This window comes from Oncorhynchus gorbuscha, linkage group LG09 (assembly GCF_021184085.1).
Source record: "Oncorhynchus gorbuscha isolate QuinsamMale2020 ecotype Even-year linkage group LG09, OgorEven_v1.0, whole genome shotgun sequence".
In the NCBI taxonomy this organism is placed as follows: Eukaryota; Metazoa; Chordata; class Actinopteri; order Salmoniformes; family Salmonidae; genus Oncorhynchus; species Oncorhynchus gorbuscha.
Window position 1 is genome coordinate 100,064,862 of NC_060181.1, and position 19,083 is coordinate 100,083,944.

At 43.3% G+C, this 19,083-nt stretch overlaps 1 protein-coding gene across 1 annotated transcript in view; it reads left to right on the forward strand.

Moving 5' to 3' along the window:
• Positions 1–19,083, forward strand: part of LOC124044320 (protein FAM126B-like) — a 151,852-nt gene that overhangs the window by 56,871 nt on the left and 75,898 nt on the right. Inside the window, exons 2-4 of the mRNA XM_046363982.1 lie at positions 7,847–7,929; positions 13,509–13,575; positions 17,223–17,324. Of these exons, the coding sequence (XP_046219938.1) occupies positions 13,522–13,575; positions 17,223–17,324 (156 nt within the window). The 5' untranslated portion in view covers positions 7,847–7,929; positions 13,509–13,521. The remainder of the gene's footprint in view (positions 1–7,846; positions 7,930–13,508; positions 13,576–17,222; positions 17,325–19,083) is intronic.

Here is a 19,083-nt window from a genome sequence, read left to right on the forward strand (position 1 = left end):
CTAGTAGAAAGTCTTCCCAGAAGAGTAGAGGCTGTTATAGCAGCAATGTTCCTACATCTAGTGGAAAGTCTTCCCAGAAGTGTGGAGGCTGTTATAGCAGCAATGTTCCTACATCTAGTGGAAAGCCTTCCCAGAAGAGTGGAGGCTGTTATAGCAGCAAAGGGGGTGTGGGTATTTTCTTATTTAACCTTTTATTTAAACAAGGAGTCATATTGAGGTTAATAAACTCTTACAAGAGATTAAACAGAATATTAAAACAACATACATGTGTATAAAACAATATCATTCAGCACAATATACAAAAATAAACATTATTTAATAAAAGCAATCCCATTCAACTACATAGAGGTCCTCAATCAATAATGTAAAAACGTCCTGAGTTGCACCAGCACATCTAACTGCAGGGAATTCTGCAGATCGCCCAAATCTGTGGAGACTGAAGGGGTCTCTAGTATTATCCATTCCTGTGAACAGGTTTGGTAACTTATGATTCTTATCTTCGTTAATGATGTTGCATATCGAGGGAGTTTGTCAGATTGCTTTGTAGATAAATAAAAAAGAATGCAGATTTCTTACAGACATAGGTCCATCCATCATTTTATACAGACTACAATGATGAGTCCTAACTGTCCCCTGTGATAAAACATATTGCTGAATGATAGACTTTAGTTTATGGGTTTCCTAGTGCATGTAAACAATATACAGGGAGAAACGTTGTTTGAACAGTCTTTCATATTTTTAAAACTAAAGCATGATTTATTTTGATGTAAAAAAACAATCTTGGATCTTAGCTTCTTCGTCAGATTTTATATATGCGTGACGAAGGACAACTTCTCATCAATCCAGACACCCAGGTACTTACATTGGGGAACAAGCTCAATTTGGCTTCCATTTATAACACAAATATATATATCAACATTGTGACCTAGAGATAAGCATGAGCTTGGTTTTACTTGTGTTTAACACTAATTAAAGATCTTTAAGTGATTTCTGAATTTAATCAAGGTCATGCTGAAGGTTACGAATGGCCTGCTGCACTGAGGTGGCACAGGAATAAAAAAAACTGTCATCTGCATAGAGATGAATGTTATAAGTATTAACAGTGTTTCCTATGTCATTTAATATACAAAGTGAGTCAAGAATGGACCCAAAATAGAACCCTGAGGAACACCTTTTTGAATCTCAAGAAATTCTGATTCAACCCCATCTATCAAGATGGCCTGAGTTCAGTCGCTGAGATAATTCTGAAACCATGAACAGGCTGTATATTCCAGGCCTACTCTTGATAATTTCTTCAGTAAATAAGGTAGTCTTGAAATGGGGTGATAGATGTCTACATCATTTGTATCCCCACCCTAATGGAGTGATAGATGTCCAGGTCATTTGTATCCCCACCCTAATGGAGTGATAGATGTCCAGGTCATTTGTATCCCCACCCTAATGGAGTGATAGATGTCTATATTATTTGTATCCCCAACCTAATAGTGATATATGTCTACATCATTTGTATCCCCACCCTAATGGAGTGATAGATGTCTACGTCATTTGTATCCACACCCTAATGGAGTGATAGATGTCCAGGTCATTTGTATCCCCACCCTAATGGAGTGATAGATGTCTACATCATTTGTATCCCCACCCTAATGGAGTGATAGATGTCTACATAATTTGTATCCCCACCCTAATGGAGTGATAGATGTCTACGTCATTTGTATCCCCACCCTAATGGAGTGATAGATGTCCAGGTCATTTGTATCCCCACCCTAATGGAGTGACAGGTCATTTGCAGATGTCCATGCTTTTGGAATACTTCCTGATAACTATGTTAAATTAAAATGTGGGCCACTGAGCCAGTAATAAGGGGTTCTGCACACTTCAGCAGACCAGGCTCCAAATGATCAGCCCCTGGGGATGTTTTTCTTTGTCTGTTAGCAAAGAATCCAGGACTTCTTTCAGTGAATTTCCAAATAGAGAACTTATGACCGGCATTTTCTGTATCATTCAATAGATTTTCACCATCTACATCAAAAATACTCTTTTCAAGAGCTGGCTTTGAAATACATTCAAATATAAAGCCTGCAGAGATCAAATGGTGATTGAAATGCATTCATGATATCCATTTTGTCAGTAATAGGGCCAGAATCTAAATTGATTTCTTGGGAGAGAAGAGGAGACACAAGCCTTCTGGGATTTAACAGCTTTCCAACATTTAGCTGTGTTCCCTGTACATTCAGAGAGTGTATTAACATAAACATCTGATTTAGCTGTGTTCCCTGTACATTCAGAGAGTGTATTAACATAAACATCTGATTTAGCTGTGTTCCCTGTACATTTATGTATTAACATAAACACCTGATGTAGCTGTGTTCCCTGTACATTTATGTATTAACATAAACACCTGATGTAGCTGTGTTCCCTGTACATTCAGAGGGTGTATTAACATAAACACCTGATTTAGCTGTGTTCCCTGTACATTTATGTATTAACATAAACACCTGATGTAGCTGTGTTCCCTGTACATTCAGAGAGTGTATTAACATAAACACCTGATGTAGCTGTGTTCCCTGTACATTTATGTATTAACATAAACACCTGATTTAGCTGTGTTCCCTGTACATTTATGTATTAACATAAACATCTGATTTAGCTGTTTTAAACTTGTTTTACACAGATTTCTCAAATCACCTGAAAGACTGCCAGTCTGGGCCCCGAGGTTGAATCTAGCTTTGGCCCAGGCAGCATCTCTGTTGTGTGTGTGACTTCAGATAGCTCTGGACTGAACCAAGGGAAAGACCGATTTCTCTCTTTAAAAAAAAACAACTGTTTGTCATGTTTATCTACAATACGTTAGAGAAGTGGTTCAGAGCCAGCTCTGGGTCAGGTATAGATGCAATACAATCAGTCACAAAAGGCATGTTCATTTTAATGTTTAAAATTGCTCGTTGATAATAACACATTTTAGATAGAGGCATCTGTAAATCCCTGACACATACAATGGGACAGCGGTCACTAATATCCAATGCACTCCCAGCGTATTTCTCTGGAGTATTTATAGGTCAATCAATGTCAATTTCGTAGTGTTCTTTTAAGTTTGGATGATGTGAAAGGGATAAATGTCATGGAAATGTCATAAAATACCTGATTTACTAATTATCCCTAGGGCAAATACATCCGTGTCTGTCCGGAGCTCTCTGGTGTTGGAAACGGAGGGCCCAGAATTGTTAATAATAGGACGTTTCTAACCAGACCCAGTTGATACAATGTTTCAAGTACTTTGCAGACAGGACCGAGTAACAGTTTAATTTCAATTATAATTACTTCGTATTTCAAAATATAGTCGATAGTTTATTAAAACACAGGGTGTGTCTGGTCAATTTATAAACGTGTTTTTCCAACCAATAACTCAGATTGGATTATACCTATTAGGAAAAGAAAACAAAGCAATAGCAATGACGTTTCTCTGGTTAGCACCATTATGTCACCACCTTCAGATACAACCATTATATCACCACCTTCAGATACAACATGTACAACTCTCATAGAGACTAAAGAACGTTTCTCTGGTTAGCACCATTATATCACCACCTTCAGATACAACCATTATATCACCACCTTCAGATACAACATGTAGAACTCTCATAGAGACTAAAGAACGTTTCTCTGGTTAGCACCATTATATCACCACCTTCAGATACAACCATTATATCACCACCTTCAGATACAACATGTACAACTCTCATAGAGACTAAAGAGGAGATGGTAAAAAGTGACTTTACATGTAATGATAATATTGTCCTCATATCAATTTAGTTGACCAAGAACCTTTCCAATGTTTGATGACAACAGCGGGGAGCCATTTTCACCCAGGTGAATTCCATCTTCCACAAAGTAGCCAGGCCTAATCCAGAAGGTGTCATAATTGTCGACAAAATTGGTCTAGCTTTACTAGACCCGAACAAGCCAACTGGCATCCAGTTACACCATAGATCCTCTCAATACCCTCATAGACGCCATCCTGACCAACTGGCCCTCCAAATACACCTCCACTGTCTTCAACCAGGATCTCAGCGATCACTGCCTCATTGCCTGTATCCGCCACGGAGCCGCAGTCAAACGACCACCCCTCATCACTGTCAAACGCTCCCTAAAACACTTCTGTGAGCAGGCCTTTCTAATCGACCTGGCCCGGGTATCCTGGAAGGACATTGACCTCATCCCGTCAGTTGAGGATGCCTGGTCATTCTTTAAAAGTAACTTCCTCACCATTTTAGATAAGCATGCTCCGTTCAAAAATGCAGAACCAAGAACAGATACAGCCCTTGGTTCACTCCAGACCTGACTGCCCTCGACCAGCACAAAAACATCCTAGGGCGGACTGCAATAGCATCGAATAGTCCCCGCGATATGCAACTGTTCAGGGAAGTCAGGAACCAATACACGCAGTCAGTCAGGAAAGCTAAGGCCAGCTACTTCAGGCAGAAGTTTGCATCCTGTAGCTCCAACTCCAAAAAGTTCTGGGACACTGTGAAGTCCATGGAGAACAAGAGCACCTCCTCCCAGCTGCCCACTGCACTGAGGCTAGGTAACACGGTCACCACCGATAAATCCATGATTATCAAACTTTAATAAGCACTTCTCAACGGCTGGCCATGCCTTCCGCCTGGCTACTCCAACATCGGCCAACAGCTCCGCCCCCCGCAGCTCCTTGCCCAAGCCTCTCCAGGTTCTCCTTTACCCAAATCCAGATGGCAGATGTTCTGAAAGAGCTGCAAAACCTGGACCCGTACAAATCAGCTGGGCTTGACAATCTGGACCCTCTATGTCTGAAACTATCCGCCGCCATTGTCGCAACCCCTATTACCAGCCTGTTCAACCTCTCTGTCATATCGTCTGAGATCCCGAAGGATTGGAAAGCTGCCGCAGTCATCCCCCTCTTCAAAGGGGGAGACACCCTGGACCCAAACTGTTACAGACCTATTTCCATCCTGCCCTGCCTATCTAAGGTCTTCGAAAGCCAAGTCAACAAACAGGTCACTGACCATCTCGAATCCCACCGTACCTTCTCCGCTGTGCAATCTGGTTTCCGAGCCGGTCACGGGTGCACCTCAGCCACACTCAAGGTACTAAACGATATCATAACCGCCATCGATAAAAGACAGTACTGTGCAGCCGTCTTCATCGACTTTGCCAAGGCCTTCGACTCTGTCAATCACCATATCCTTATCGGCAGATTCAGTAGCCTCGCTTTTTCGGATGACTGCCTTGCCTGGTTCACCAATTACTTTGCAGACAGAGTTCAGTGTGTCAAATCGGAGGGCATGCTGTCCGGTCCTCTGTCAGTCTCTATGGGGGTGCCACAGGGTTCAATTCTCGGGCCGACTCTTTTCTCTGTATATATCAATGATGTTGCACTTGCTGCGGGCGATTCCCTGATCCACCTCTACGCAGACGACACCATTCTATATACTTCCGGCCCGTCATTGGACACTGTGCTATCTAACCTCCAAACGAGCTTCAATGCCATACAGCACTCCTTCCGTGGCCTCCAACTGCTCTTAAACGCTAGTAAAACCAAATGCATGCTTTTCAACCGATCGCTGCCTGCACCCGCACGCCCGACTAGCATCACCACCCTGGATGGTTCCGACCTTGAATATGTGGACATCTATAAGTACCTAGGGGTCTGGCTAGACTGCAAACTCTCCTTCCAGACTTATATCAAACATCTCCAATTGAAAATCAAATCAAGAGTCGGCTTTCTATTCCGCAACAAAGCCTCCTTCACTCACACCGCCAAACTTACCCTAGTAAAACTGACTATCCTACCGATCCTCAACTTCGGCGATGTCATCTACAAAATGGCTTCCAACACTCTACTCAGCAAACTGGATGCAGTCTATCACAGTGCCGTCCGTTTTGTCACTAAAGCACCTTATACCACCCACCACTGTGACTTGTATGCTCTAGTTGGCTGGCCCTCGCTACATATTCGTCGCCAGACCCACTGGCTCCAGGTCATCTACAAGTCCATGCTAGGTAAAGCTCCGCCTTATCTCAGTTCACTGGTCACGATGGCAACACCCATCTGTAGCACGCGCTCCAGCAGGTGTATCTCACTGATCATCCCTAAAGCCAACACCTCATTTGGCCGCCTTTCGTTCCAGTACTCTGCTGCCTGTGACTGGAACGAACTGCAAAAATCGCTGAAGTTGGAGACTTTTATCTCCCTCACCAACTTCAAACATCTGCTATCTGAGCAGCTAACCGATCGCTGCAGCTGTACATAGTCTATCGGTAAATAGCCCACCCATTTTTACCTACCTCATCCCCATACTGTTTTTATTGATGTACTTTTCTGCTCTTTTGCACACCAATATCTCTACCTGTACATGACCATCTGATCATTTATCACTCCAGTGCTAATCTGCAAAATTGTAATTATTCGCCTACCTCCTCATGCCTTTTGCACACATTGTATATAGACTCCCCCTTTTTTCTACTGTGTTATTGACTTGTTAATTGTTTACTCCATGTGTAACTCTGTTGTCTGTTCACACTGCTATGCTTTATCTTGGCCAGGTCGCAGTTGCAAATGAGAACTTGTTCTCAACTAGCCTACCTGGGTAAATAAAGGTGTTATCAACTAGCCTACCTGGGTAAATAAAGGTGTTCTCAACTAGCCTACCTGGGTAAATAAAGGTGTTCTCAACTAGCCTACCTGGGTAAATAAAGGTGTTCTCAACTAGCCTACCTGGTTAAATAAAGGTGTTCTCAACTAGCCTACCTGGTTAAATAAAGGTGTTCTCAACTAGCCTACCTGGTTACATAAAGGTGTTCTCAACTAGCCTACCTGGTTAAATAAAGGTGTTCTCAACTAGCCTACCTGGTTAAATAAAGGTGTTCTCAACTAGCCTACCTGGTTAAATAAAGGTGTTCTCAACTAGCCTACCTGGGTAAATAAAGGTGTTCTCAACTAGCCTACCTGGTTAAATAAAGGTGTTCTCAACTAGCCTACCTGGTTAAATAAAGGTGTTCTCAACTAGCCTACCTGGCTAAATAAAGGTGTTCTCAACTAGCCTACCTGGGTAAATAAAGGTGTTCTCAACTAGCCTACCTGGCTAAATAAAGGTGTTCTCAACTAGCCTACCTGGCTAAATAAAGGTGTTCTCAACTAGCCTACCTGGGTAAATAAAGGTGTTCTCAACTAGCCTACCTGGTTAAATAAAGGTGTTCTCAACTAGCCTACCTGGTTAAATAAAGGTGTTCTCAACTAGCCTACCTGGTTAAATAAAGGTGTTCTCAACTAGCCTACCTGGGTAAATAAAGGTGTTCTCAACTAGCCTACCTGGTTAAATAAAGGTGTTCTCAACTAGCCTACCTGGTTAAATAAAGGTGTTCTCAACTAGCCTACCTGGTTAAATAAAGGTGTTCTCAACTAGCCTACCTGGCTAAATAAAGGTGTTCTCAACTAGCCTACCTGGGTAAATAAAGGTGTTCTCAACTAGCCTACCTGGTTAAATAAAGGTGTTCTCAACTAGCCTACCTGGGTAAATAAAGGTGTTCTCAAATAGCCTACCTGGGTAAATAAAGGTGTTCTCAACTAGCCTACCTGGTTAAATAAAGGTGTTCTCAACTAGCCTACCTGGTTAAATAAAGGTGTTCTCAACTAGCCTACCTGGGTAAATAAAGGTGTTCTCAACTAGCCTACCTGGGTAAATAAAGGTGTTCTCAACTAGCCTACCTGGGTAAATAAAGGTGTTCTCAACTAGCCTACCTGGGTAAATAAAGATGAAAAAAATAAATAAAAATACCAACCAACCTGACTGATTGTTCTCTCATTTTCTAGGTGACTGAGCGAGCGACAGATGAGTGACCGCACAGACACCCAGCTTTTTCACCTGGTGGACATCTGAACTCTGGAAGAGTGAGGTAAGGTCAGGGGTGAACGGCCAGTCTGATATTTTTCTCACTCCACTCAGTAAAAAAAAAAAAAAAAAAACTTAGTTTCTCAGTCATTTGTCCAATGATCTTTCACTGTTAGTCCATTTTGGGGGCCTGTGTTGTACTGATTTCTTCACTGTCTCATAGCCTCTGTAGGGGGCACTAGGGCTGTCCCGACCCAATTTTTTTATTCATCTTTGTCAATCTAGAGTGGGTTGTTCTTTCGATTAATCGATTGGAGAAATACATGTTTAAAAATTGACCAGACACACCCGATGTGTTTTAATAAAATCTACTATTTTGATATACGAAAATGTTGTTATAATTGAACTTAAACTGTTATCAATCCCATCTGCAAAGAACTTGAAACATTGTATCAACTGGGTCTGGCCAGAAGCTTGCTATTATTATTTATTATTATTATTATTTATTATAGCTATTATTAACTATTCTGGGCCCTCCGTTTCCAATTCCAGTGAGCTCCGGACAGATACTTGTATTTGGGATAAGAAGTCATCCAGTATTTTATGATGTTAACACTGGATCAGATGATGACATTTACCCCTTTTTTATATTGAGGCTTGTGGTTATCGAAAGGGACAGAGCTGAAAATATGTTGTCATTCTCAATTACTTTGTTTACTTGCTGTTTGAGGTGAAGAAAAAAATGACTGAGAAGCTCCACAGCTCATTAACATAATCAGAAATGCAGTTGGACATCCCCAAACGTAATTAAAAGAATGTAATAAATGTGCAACCACTCGACTTAAAGTCTGTCGGTCGACAGATATCAACCAAACAATCGATCGGTCAAGTAAATGGGGTCAGAGGTAGGTGGCACAGAAAGAAGAGAAATAGGAGAGCCTCATATATGCCTTGTTCAGAACCAGGCTTCTCTAACCAAATCAAATTATCTGCAGAAATGGTTGCAACCCCAATTACTAGCTTGTTCAACCTCTCTTTCGTATCGTCTGAGATTCCCAAAGATTGGAAAGCTGCTGCGGTCATCCCCCTCTTCAAAGGGGGAGACACTCTAGACCCAAACTGTTACAGACCTATATCTATCCTACCCTGCCTTTCTAAGGTCTTCGAAAGCCAAGTTAACAAACAGATCACCGACCATTTCGAATTCCACCGTACCTTCTCCACTATGCAATCTGGTTTCAGAGCTGGTCATGTGTGCATGGCTGACCAATCCAAACTCATCTCTCGGCATGTCCAGCCCACTTATCTCAGCCAATCATGGCTAGCGTGAAGGTTGCTCACTTTTTCTGTGGCTAAACCAACTGGGCTCGTAGTTAAAATGTATTCGTATTTACAGATTGCATACTAGTTTGATATTAAGGCACATGAAAATTCACGTGTTCAAGAAGGTATTTCTGCCAAAACGCATTTTTTACTTTGAAACAGCTCTCCTGTGAAGTCGTGACTTGCGACATACTCTTAGTTTACTGAATCGGGTCATATGACGTTTCAGTACTATGCGTTGTGCATGTAATATGAAAAATATTAATATTTTTGTTTCGAGAGGGATGTGCTGTGAGAAGCTGAGAATTGTTTTCCATAACTTTGCACCGCCCTGAAGTGAGGTCAGACAGTGTTTTCCATAACTTTGCACCGTGAGTAGTCACCGCCCTGAAGTGAGGTCAGACAGTGTTTTCCATAACTTTGCACCGTGAGTAGTCACCGCCCTGAAGTGAGGTCAGACAGTGTTTTCCATCAGCATTCCAGAACCATTCCAGAACCGCCTCTGTCCAAAAGGAATAAATGATGGGGTTTGAAAAAACCCCACATTAGACCAGAAAAGCGTGAAACAGCAGCTGCATGTTTAAAATGGTTTGAATCTCAACACGAGGTGGGTAAAATTGTCCGGGAGGTGACTGACTATCACTGATATGGCTGATTAGCTGTCCTAAGTAAAGTATCTTCAAGTAGGCCCATCCTGTTACTCTGCTCAAACCATCGTTTTATGCTACTCTCATCACCCCACTAGGCTAGCCAGCCGTATCGATGGTTCCCCTATCTTCAAAGGAGCATGTTCAAGAGTGAATAGAAGGAAAATCAACTCTAGTTCTGTTCAGGTCACAACTACAAAGAAGGACAACAGTAGAACACTTGTTAGAACCATTTCAGACAATCACAGACTTCCATGTGTGCCGCGTAAAGGCCCAACCCCCTTTCCAAGGCTGCCTTATTCACTGAGAGATCCCAAGCATTTCACGTAAATACATTCATGATTTCTTACTCAAAGCGGGCAGTGGTTCGTGTGCAAAGTATATGGTTACTGTAGGTGAGAGTAGTTTCTGAATGTACCAATGTTAAGTATCTCTGTCCCTCTCTCTCTCCAGCTCTTCTTTAACAAGCAGCCATGTTAGGGACCAATTTTCAGCGTATTAAGTTGATTTATTTTAATTTTAATTTTACCTTTATTTAATTAGCCAAGCCAGTTAAGAACAAATTCTTATTTTCAATGACGGCCTAGGAACAGTGGGTTAGCTGCCTGTTCAGGGGCAGAACGACAGATTTGTACCGTGTCAGCTCGGGGATTCGAACCTTTCAAAGTCCAACGCTCTAACCACTAGGCTACCCTGCCGCCCCAAGTCTTCAGTCAATAACCGGTGCAGAGTGTCATATGCCCACAACCTTAAAGGGTTTAGGAACCCTTCTCCTGTCATATGCCACAATGTTCCCAACCTTAAATGGTTTAGGAACTCTTATAGAACAAATGTGTTCTGGGAACGTTCTTGTTAAATCAGGTGAATGTTTTAGTAACATTTGTCTCCACAATGTCCCCACAACCTTTTTAAAGAACAGTCAAAATGACTGGGTGACTGGGTTGGCTTACACTGTCGGCAACATGTAACCTATTTTTCGTCTCCAATGTTTATTGAAAACGACATAAATAAGTGTGCACAATGAGCAATTGTCTCTCTCTCAAAAAAAAACATTGTTACGGTTAGCGAATTTCTTGTCATTCTTGCTAGCAGTTTGGCCTTCCAGAATCACAACACGCTGACCTCTGCCCAATGGAAGCACATTGTTTTGGTGACGTCAGCTAACTATAATCACGTTGTCAGCTAACTATAATCACGTTGTCAGCTAACTATAATCACGTTGCCAGCTAACTATAATCACGTTGTCAGCTAACTATAATCACGTTGTCAGCTAACTATAATCACGTTGCCAGCTAACTATAATCACGTTGTCAGCTAACTATAATCACGTTGCCAGCTAACTATAATCACGTTGCCAGCTAACTATAATCGCTTGCCAGCTAACTATAATCACGTTGCCAAACTCATAATCACGTTGTCAGCTAACTATAATCACGTTGTCAGCTAACTATAATCACGTTGCCAGCTAACTATAATCACGTTGTCAGCTAACTATAATCACGTTGCCAGCTAACTATAATCACGTTGCCAGCTAACTATAATCACGTTGCCAGCTAACCCATCTATAATCCTCCGCATGACTGGACAGTTTTTGTCTTGTGAGAATATTTGCTGCAACCTCAATGTTCTGGGATCTTGCGCACAGCCAATTTTGGTTTGCTGGGAAAGCATTACTGGTACATTGTGTTTATTATTCTGATCACAAATACAAACGCAACATGCAACAATTTCTACTATTTTGCGGAGTTGCAAATCAAATCAGACACGCGCCGAATACTACAGGTGTAGACCTTGCAGTGAAATGCTTACTTACAGGCTAGTTAGTAAATGTTAGAACAGTCCAAGGATACCAAATTATAAAATAAAGATCTATCAAAAACATGTTATCAATCGTAATGATAAACCTAAACTTTTTGTTCTGGTATGTTCAGTTATTTGGTCAGGCACGCTACTGTCTCTGATCAAGGGCAGCAGGCTTTAACGGTTGGTGTACAGTGGATTCATATTGATAGATTCATTGTGACAGGTGAGGGCCTGCTTATGTAATACACCAGCCTTGTGTGAGTAGAGGAGAGGTGGCGAATCTCCCGTCTTCTCACGGGCATCTGACTGTCAGTTATTGTGTAATGATTTGTTAGCCATCACCTTGAATAAACCTCACCTTGAACCTGCTAATACTACCCAGACACAGTTGATAGTCTTTACATCAGGACAGAGCATCATGGGAAACTGTCATGTTGCTGTGCTGCATTCTTTAAACCTTTAGGCCCAATAGAATTCTACAATGCTGTTGTAGATTACTGAGAATTTTGAAGATGAAGCTCATTTTCTCACATTTCAAACAGACATAGCTCAAAAACAAAGAACAACGACAAATTAACTTAGTTGTAAACAAGGGTTAGGGTTAGGGTTAAGCTCTTCCTTAATATGACACCACATTCATGTAAAAATGAATAACACTCATTTTGTCTTTGTGTGTAAAGACACTCACTAACACTCAATACAACAACATGAGTATTTAAATTGTAGTAAATTTGAACAAATTACTCACACAAAATGTACCAAGTATAATATACTTAAAAATATTATTTACATATAAATAAAGCAATTCTCCAAAATATGTCCAGAGGACAATATTCACAAAGAAGGCTATTGGATTGACAACGATTCCTTCTGTAAAATATAGCAAGCAGCTTGGGCCATTTCCATATGAATTACATCCGTAGAAACGAGACAAAACAACCAACCAACATAGATAAAGCCTCTTTCACTGTGAAAATGTCTGCTTCGGCGATGTCATTTTGAGTAATGAAGTCAAATGACAACACACACAGTTTCTCGTTGATGACAATAGTCAGGCGAATACCACAACAGGTTGTAAGCAAGTTGATTATGTGATATTGACACAGATATTGTTAGTAAAACAAGTCTGTTAACATGTCTAATGAGTTAACATGTTCTCTCTCCTCTCCTGTCTCTCTCCTCTCCTCTCTCTCCTCTCCTCTCTCTCCTCTCCTGTCTCTCTCCTCTCATGTCTCTCCTCTCCTGTCTCTCTCCTCTCATGTCTCTCTCCTCTCCTGTCTCTCTCCTCTCCTGTCTCTCCTGTCTCTCTCCTCTCCTGCCTCTCTCCTCTCCTCCTCTCTCTGCCTCTCTCTCCTCTCCTGTCTCTCCTGTCTCTCTCCTCTCCTGTCTCTCTCCTCTCTCTCTCTCCTCCTGTCTCTCTCTCCCATGTCTCTCCTCTCCTGTCTCTCTCCTCTCATGTCTCTCTCCTCCTGTCTCTCTCCTCTCCTGTCTCTCCTGTCTCTCTCTCTCCTGCCTCTCTCCTCTCTCCTCTCTCCTCTCCTGCCTCTCTCCTCTCCCGCCTCTCTCTCTCCCCCTCTCTCTCTCCGTCTCTCCTCTCCCGTCTCTCTCCTCTCTCTGTCTCTCTCTCCTCTCTCTCACCCCTATCTCTCCTCTCCTGTCTCTCTCCTCTCTCTCCTGTCTCTCTCCTATCTATCTCCCCTTTCTCTCCTCTCCTGTCTCTCTCCTGTCTCCCCTCTCTCTCCTCTCCTGTCTCTCTCCTGTCTCCCCTCTCTCTCCTCTCCCTTCTCTCTCCTGTCTCCCCTCTCTCCTCTCCCCTCTCTCTCCTCTCCCGTCTCTCTCCTCTCCTGTCTCTCTCCCCTCTCCTCTCTAGGTGTGTGAGGAAGATGCTGGGCTCAGAGCAGGGAGGAGTGGTGGAGGAATGGTTGTCAGAATTCAAGGTGGGTCACAGTCATGACTCAGACAACATGTTTTCAGCACAGTTTTATTTCCCTGACTGAACTCATTTGAGTCATGATCTCATCTCTCTGCAGCAGACATACAGTGAGCAAACATATAGAATCACAATACATATCGTATCGACACCTAAGTATGGTGATAATGTCGTATGGTGAGGTTAATTCCCACCCCAAATCAAGTTTTATTTGTCACATACACATGGTTAACAGATGTTAATGCGAGTGTAGTGAAATGCTTGTGCTTCTAGTTCCGACAATGCAGTGATAACCAACAAGTAATCTAACTAACAATTCAAAAACTACTACCTTATAGACACAAGTGTAAGGGTATAAAGAATATGTACATAAAGATATATGAATGAGTGATGGTACAGAGCAGCATAGGCAAGATACAGTAGATGGTATTGAGTACATTTACATTTAAGTCATTTAGCAGACGCTCTTATCCAGACAGTATATACATATGAGATGAGTATGTAAGCAGAGTGGCATACCCCTGTTGATATGTCCATCTGTCTCCCCAACTGGTGTCTGTGCTGTTTGTCATCAGGTTACAGACCCTTCTCTCTTACACACACACACACACACACACACACACACACACACACACACACACACACACACACACACACACACACACACACACACACACACACACACACACACACACACACACACACACACACACACACACACACACACACACACTGTCTCTCTGTTTCTGTCTTTGTCTCTCTCTTTGTTTCTCTCTGTTGCTCTCTCTTTGTCTCTCTTTCTCTCTCTGTTGCTCTCTGTCTCTCTTTGTCTCTCTCTTTGTCTCTCTCTTTGTCTCTCTCTTTGTCTCTCTCTCTCTTTGTCTCTCTCTCTCTCTTTGTCTCTCTCTCTCTCTTTGTCTCTCTCTCTCTCTTTGTCTCTCTCTCTCTTTTTCTCTCTTTGTCTCTCTCTCTCTCTTTGTCTCTCTCTTTTGTCTCTCTTTGTCTCTCTCTTTTGTCTCTCTCTCTCTCTTTTGTCTCTCTCTCTTTGTCTCTCTTTGTCTCTCTTTGTCTCTTTCTGTCTCTTTGTCTCTCTCTCGTTGTCTCTCTTTGTCTCTCTCTCTCTCTCTTTGTTGTCTCTCTTTGTCTCTCTCTCTCTCTTGTCTCTCTTTGTCTCTCTCTCTCATTGTCTCTCTTTGTCTCTCTCTCTCGTTGTCTCTCTTTGTCTCTCTCGTTGTCTCTCTTTGTCTCTCTCTCTGTCTCTCTCTTTGTCTCTCTCTGTCTCTCTCTTTGTCTCTCTCTGTTGCTCTCTCTTTGTCTCTCTCTCTTTGTCTCTCTCTCTTTGTCTCTCTCTCTTTGTCTCTCTCTCTCTCTTCTCTCTCTCTCTCTTTTGTCTCTCTCTCTCTCTCTTGTCTCTCTCTCTCTTTGTCTCTCTCTCTCTTTGTCTCTCTCTCTCTCTTTGTCTCTCTCTCTCTTTTGTCTCTCTCTCTTTGTCTCTCTCTCTCTCTCTCTCTCTTTTTGTCTCTCTCTCTCTCTTTGTCTCTTCTTTGTCTCTCTTTGTCTCTTTGTCTCTCTCTCTCTCTCTTTCTCTTGTCTCTCTCTCTTTGTCTCTCTTTGTCTCTCTCTTGTCTTTGTCTCTCTCTCTCTCTCTTTGTCTCTCTCTCTGTCTCGCTGTATCTCTGACTCTCTGTCTCTGCGAGGGCTGAGGGGAGGGGTCTCGAGTCCAGACAGCGCTGTGAGTGACGTCAGGGAGGAAGTAGTGTTATTGCTGCAAGCTGAGGACCCTGAACTACAGACACAAACTACTGGTCTGGCAGTACAGAGGGTGGAGGCTGCCTCCTCTCCCTCTACTGACCCTTACTGGTCTGGCAGTACAGCCTATTATAAAGCCTATTTCACTTCCTCAAAATCCACAGAATCAATCGGAGATAACTCAAGAAATGTGTCATTAATTTTTGGATGTTTTAGTTGAGCAGTTTGACATCTAAGGTGTTTGATGCAGTATTTCTCAAGTTAAAACATGTGTGATGTGTTGTCTTATGGAAACAGTTGGTGTAACGGCGTTGTTCGTTTGTAGAAAGAGAGTCGGACCGAAATGCAGCGTGGTGGTTACTCATGACTTTAATGAAAAAAGCGATACATGAAATAACTATACAAATACAAAAACAACAAACGGAACGTTAAACCTATTACAGCCTATCTGGTGAACACTACACAGAGACAGGAACAATCACCCACGAAATACAAAGTGAAACCCAGGCTACCTAAATACGGTTCCCAATCAGAGACAACGAGAATCACCTGACTCTGATTGAGAACCGCCTCAGGCAGCCAAGCCTATACAACACCCCTAATCAGCCGCAATCCCAATAACCACAAAACCCCAATACGAAATACAACAAAACAAACCCATGTCACACCCTGGCCTGACCAAACAATCAACGAAAACACAAAACACTAAGACCAAGGCGTGACAGTTGGAGCTGCTGAGCATGTCTGTCTCAATGTCTGATATTGGATAGAGAGCGATCACCACAGCTGTTCACTCCATGTTAGTGGGCAAAAAACCCAACCTTCATTTACCTGTTGTGATACACAGATGTTCCATTCTCTGTTTTAGACCAGCCTTTATGACCAGAATTATCCTGTTGCTATACTTACACTCACATTTGACACTAGAATAACTTTCTGGCTCTTATTGATGACACGTCGGTCGTTTTCAAAAGGACTTGTTGCTTTTTAAAGGCTGCCGCTCTTTCGGCATGATTACGCTAGAATGAAAAGTAACTCGTGACAACTGGACTACACTTATACTGTGAAGGGATGTTTATACCCTGTCTGTTTCTATTTCTCCAGATCTACCAGAAACCCTGTCTGTTTCTATTTCTCCAGACTCTACCAGAAACCCTGTCTGTTTCTAGTTCTCCAGACTCTACCAGAAATCCTGTCTGTTTCTATTTCTCCAGATCTACCAGAAACCCTGTCTGTTTCTATTTCTCCAGACTCTACCAGAAACCCTGTCTGTTTCTATTTCTCCAGATCTACCAGAAACCCTGCCTGTTTCTATTTCTCCATATCTACCAGAAACCCCAACTGTCTGTTTCTATTTCTCCATATCTACCAGAAACCCCAACTGTCTGTTTCTATTTCTCCAGATCTACCAGAAACCCCAACTGTCTGTTTCTATTTCTCCAGATCTACCAGAAACCCCAACTGTCTGTTTCTATTTCTCCAGATCTACCAGAAACCCCAACTGTCTGTTTCTATTTCTCCAGACTCTACCAGAAATCCTGTCTGTTTCTAGTTCTCCAGACTCTACCAGAAATCCTGTCTGTTTCTAGTTCTCCAGACTCTACCAGAAATCCTGTCTGTTTCTAGTTCTGCAGACTCTACCAGAAATCCTGTCTGTTTCTAGTTCTCCAGACTCTACCAGAAATCCTGTCTGTTTCTAGTTCTGCAGACTCTACCAGAAACCCTGTCTGTTTCTGTTTCTCCAGACTCTACCAGAAACCCTGTCTGTTTCTAGTTCTCCAGACTCTACCAGAAACCCTAACTGTCTGTTTCTAGTTCTCCAGACTCTACCAGAAACCCTAACTGTCTGTTTCTATTTCTCCAGACTCTACCAGAAACCCTAACTGTCTGTTTCTGTTTCTCCAGACTCTACCAGAAACCCACATCTCCACCTATGCAGGCAGCCTTCACCTGAAGAAGTCTCTGGTGCCAGCTCTCTACAGAGTCATCCAGGACAGCAGCAGTGAGGTGAGACTGATAGACTGTTTCCACCCCACCTAGGTAGCAGCATGCTATATCAGGACAGGAAACTTGACGACTGTATGTCCCATCTGACTCAGTCGATTCCCACGGAGGACCAGTATCAATAGTATGACATAAGTGTCTGCTGAATGACTTATCTGTTGTGACGAGGTGGGCGTAGCTGGCAGAGAGCTGGGAATCTGCATACCCCTCCCCCACACCAGCTGGTCTGCTCTGTCTGTGGAGGACTCAGGACATGATTGACATCAGTGTGGCAGTGCCAGCCTTGTTACCTGGTAACCACCATGTACCTGTCACTGCCCTGCCATCACCACTCCATGCAGGAGCATCAGGTGGTTAACTAGAGTACAGGAGACTCGCACCGTGTCGAGTACAGGAGACTCGCACCGTGTCGAGTACAGGAGACTCGCACCGTGTCGAGTACAGGAGACTCGCACCGTGTCGAGTACAGGAGACTCACCGTGTCACCGTGTCGTGTCGAGTACAGGAGACTCGCACTCGCACGTGTCGAGTACAGGAGACTCGCACCGTGTCGAGTACAGGAGACTCGCACCGTGTCGAGTACAGGAGACTCGCACCGTGTCGAGCACAGGAGACTCGCACCGTGTCGAGCACAGGAGACTCGCACCGTGTCGAGCACAGGAGACTCGCACAGGAGACTCGCACCGTGTCGAGCACAGGAGACTCGCACCGTGTCGAGTACAGGAGACTCGCACCGTGTCGAGTACAGGAGACTCGCACCGTGTCGAGTACAGGAGACTCGCACCGTGTCGAGTACAGGAGACTCGCACCGTGTCGAGTACAGGAGACTCGCACCGTGTCGAGTACACCCGTGTCGAGTACAGGAGACTCGCACCGTGTCGAGTACAGGAGACTCGCACCGTGTCGAGAGTACAGGAGACTCGCACCGTGTCGAGTACAGGAGACTCGCACCGTGTCCGTGTCCGTGTCGAGTACAGGAGACTACAGGAGACTCGCACCGTGTCGAGTACAGGAGACTCGCACCGTGTCGAGTACAGGAGACTCGCACCGTGTCAGGATGCTCTTGTTGATGCAGCTGTAGAACATTTTGAGGATCTGGGGACCTATCTCCAAGTCTCCTGCCCTACACCGGAGTGCCAAGTTAATGACAAAATGCTTCTCAACTGTTTTTACCCCCAAGCCATAAGACTCCTGAACACCTAATCAAATGGCCACCCGGACTATTTACATTGACCCCCCCCCCCCCCCCCCATTTGTTTTGTACACTGCTGCTGCTGCTTGCTGTTTGTTACCTATGCATAGTCACTTCCTTCGCCCCCACCTAGATGTACAGATTACCTCAGCTAGCCTGTACCCCTGCACAATGACTCGGTATCGGTACCCCCTGTACCCCCGGGGCGGCAGGGTAGCCTAGTGGTTAGGGCGTTGGACTAGTAACCGGAAGGTTGCGAGTTCAAAGGCCCCACTGTTCCTAGCTGACAAGGTACAAATCTGCTTTTTATTTTAGTTCTGCCCCTGAACAGGCTGTTGTTCAGGGGCACTGTTCCTTGTCAGTAAAGCATTTCACGTCATTGAAAATAAGAATTTGTTATTAACTGACTTGCCTGGTTAAAAAAGCATTTCACTGGTAAAAAAAACTATATATATATATATACTGTAAAGCCTCATTTTTGTCTTATTGTGTTATTTATCTCGTTTTTCTTACTATTTATTATTGCTTTTATTTTAGTCTACTTGGTAAATATTTTCTCCCTGAACTTGG